The 2894-nt window shown below is 28.1% G+C and overlaps 1 protein-coding gene across 1 annotated transcript; it reads left to right on the top strand.

Annotated features, from left to right (window-relative positions):
* The first annotated feature begins 1354 nt into the window (after positions 1-1354).
* On the top strand, positions 1355-2844 carry LOC106107603 (lipase 1-like). Its single transcript, XM_013288496.1, has one exon. The coding sequence runs from the start codon at positions 1649-1651 to the stop codon at positions 2804-2806; it is 1158 nt and encodes a 385-aa protein (XP_013143950.1). The 5' UTR covers positions 1355-1648; the 3' UTR covers positions 2807-2844.
* The last annotated feature ends 50 nt before the right edge of the window (positions 2845-2894 follow it).

Raw genomic sequence — 2894 nt, 5'->3', positions numbered from 1 at the left:
TAAATGTACTTAAAAGTAACTTTAATGTAAACTTGAAATATTTGACCTATTGCTTGTATAAATTAAATATTATAATAGGGTTTATTTTATGTGATTTATTTCGTATAACCGTGGGTTTCTACTAGCGCGAAAAGTTCCGGTGGAAACCTACACTAAAAGATACAAAATCACATGCCATGGTTACATTTTAAGTTTTAACCTGTGATTCAAATTTAAATAAAGAATATGACATTTAATTTTTTTTTATTTATAGACTTTCTACATTTTGTTTGAAAAACATTTTTTTAGATATAGTTTTCTTATTGTCTTAAATTTCATTTGAAAACGGAGGAAAGGGAGTTTAAACATTACGTCATTATAAATTACCTAATTACTTAGTAAATTAATTTATTACCTAATTACTTAGTAATTTACTCATTTATAATTAGTAAAGTAAACCAGTACAGTAACAATTAGTTAAATTTAGGGTAATCTACTTTTGAAAATAATTAGCTCGTACGTCCAATTAAAAAGCATATTATAAAAATTCACTAACAATCATGTATATGTCTCGGTAAGAGTGAATAATTGAAAATTTTTAATAATTACCGATTATTATTAATAATAACCGCATGTTTTGGTAAATGTGAATAATCGATCGAAATTTATTAATTTTAGTGGTAATTATTCACGACACATATTGCTAAAAGTTATAAAATAACTAAATAAAAAGTTATTTTGATATTATTCATGAGACTCCTATTTCTATTGGTCACGGAGGGCGCGCCAGAATGGTTAAAGAGCTAAAAATAAATATATGAATATTACACTTGAACTTATAACTATTTATTTGAACTTGTGTCAAACATGCCAAAAGAAAATTAATATAATATAATAAAAATAAAAAAGGGCTAGTATTAAAGCCCATTAAGAGTACTGAATTCAATTCAAGATGTCAAGTTGATCGTATTGATTGGTGATTTAAAAAAATAATATTAATTAATTAATTTAAAAAAATGCTAAAACTATCCAAAACAAAATTTCCAGTTGGAAATATAGGACAGCGTTTGGTTAGGTTAGGTTAGGACTGTGTTTAATATTATAGATAAATACTTGGTGGTCAAAAAACATTGGGTTTGTATTTATTTTATAACTTTTATCAATATGTGTCGTGAATTATTAGTAATTACCACTAAAAGTAATATATTTCGATCGCTTATTTATTTACCAAAACATGCGGTTATTATTAATAATAATTAAATTATTCACTCTTACCGTGACATATACATAGACACGATTATTCTCTTTAAATTATATTGAAATGGGATTATCTTAATTCAGAGTGATCATAATTGTAAAATGTAAATACCTTAAAAAGCCTTGAGTGTAATCTGCTAAGGCTATTGTTATCAATTGGCCTAGAAAATTTACATTAAAATTACCATATTAAGGGAACTAATAGCGTTTCGCCAATATAAACATATGATAAACACAATATCTAACCAAACAATGTACAGCGTATATTAATGGTTTAAAATATTAACCGTGTCTATTATCTTAAGAGGTTATAGATAAATTATGTGTTTCGATTCAACTAACCGACATTTCTTAATGGAAGTTTGTATAAAACAGACTAATTTTTATTCCACTGTAATATTTTTTTATAAATATGGCAACCCTAAAAGTGTTAATTTTTTTAATATTTATAAACCGGTGTTTTGCAAGTCATCTGTCCGAAGATGGGAGATTGAATTTTCTCGAACTGGCAACAAAATACGGTCATAATGCAATTCAGTATATTGTGAACACAGAAGACGGTTATATATTGAAAATCTTTCGTATACCGGGTAAGAGGAAAATACCAATATTATTAATGCATGGATTGGCTGATACTTCAGATACTTGGGTAATACGAGGAAATTCTTCACTGGCAATAACGCTCGCCAACGATGGTTATGATGTATGGGCTGGCAACGTTAGAGGTAATAAATACGGTAGAAATAATATCTACCTGAATCCAGATACAGATAAAGAATTCTGGAATTTCAGTTTCCATGAATACGGATTTTACGATTTAGCAGCAATCATAGATACCATTTTAAATATCACTAAAGTTAGTCAAATAAACGCCATCGGACATTCACAAGGAAATGCAATATTCTACGTTTTATGTTCATTAAAACCTGAATACAATAAGAAAATTAATTTTTTAATAGCGTTAGCGCCCATTGCGTTCTTGCAAAACATAAAACCACCGTTAAAAGATATTATAGAAATATCTCCAATAATAAATAAACTCTCGCAAATATTAAATATACGCGAATTATTTAAAAAGGATTCCGTTCTAATCGATATTTGGCAATTTTTATGCCCAGAACCGATAATCGGTTATATTTCTTGTGTGAAAAGTGTAATATTTCCGATTGCCGGTTACGATAGTGAAGAATTGGAATCAAATTTCGTACCAACTTTGGTTGGACATTTCCCAAATGGTGTGTCAGAGAAAAATTTATACCATTTCGCACAAGTTAGTTTAAGGAGAAAATTTGCACAATACGATTATGGAGAAAATAATATAGCTATATACAATAGTGAGGAACCACCGCAATATAATTTAAGTGCGGTTACAACAAAAATTTATTTGTTTGCTGGCGCTAACGATAAATTAGCTACGTTAGAAGATGTCGCTATATTAAGGGAAAAATTACCAAATGATGAATATCTTTTACTACCGAGAAGGAAAATGAATCACGCCGATTTCATCTGGGGTCGGCACATGTATGAATATTTGTTCCCATATATTTTTAAAGTGTTAAGAAATTTCTAGAATGAGACTCAAAGTATTGTAAATGCAATAAACGTTTTGAAAACACATAATTTTTTTTTATAATATTGTATTTGATTTTCTTAAATGT

This window comes from Papilio polytes, unplaced genomic scaffold, assembly GCF_000836215.1.
Source record: "Papilio polytes unplaced genomic scaffold, Ppol_1.0 DF821956.1, whole genome shotgun sequence".
Classification (NCBI taxonomy): Eukaryota; Metazoa; Arthropoda; class Insecta; order Lepidoptera; family Papilionidae; genus Papilio; species Papilio polytes.
The sequence above is the reverse complement of the archived record's forward strand: the minus strand, read 5'-3'. Positions and strand labels throughout refer to the sequence as shown.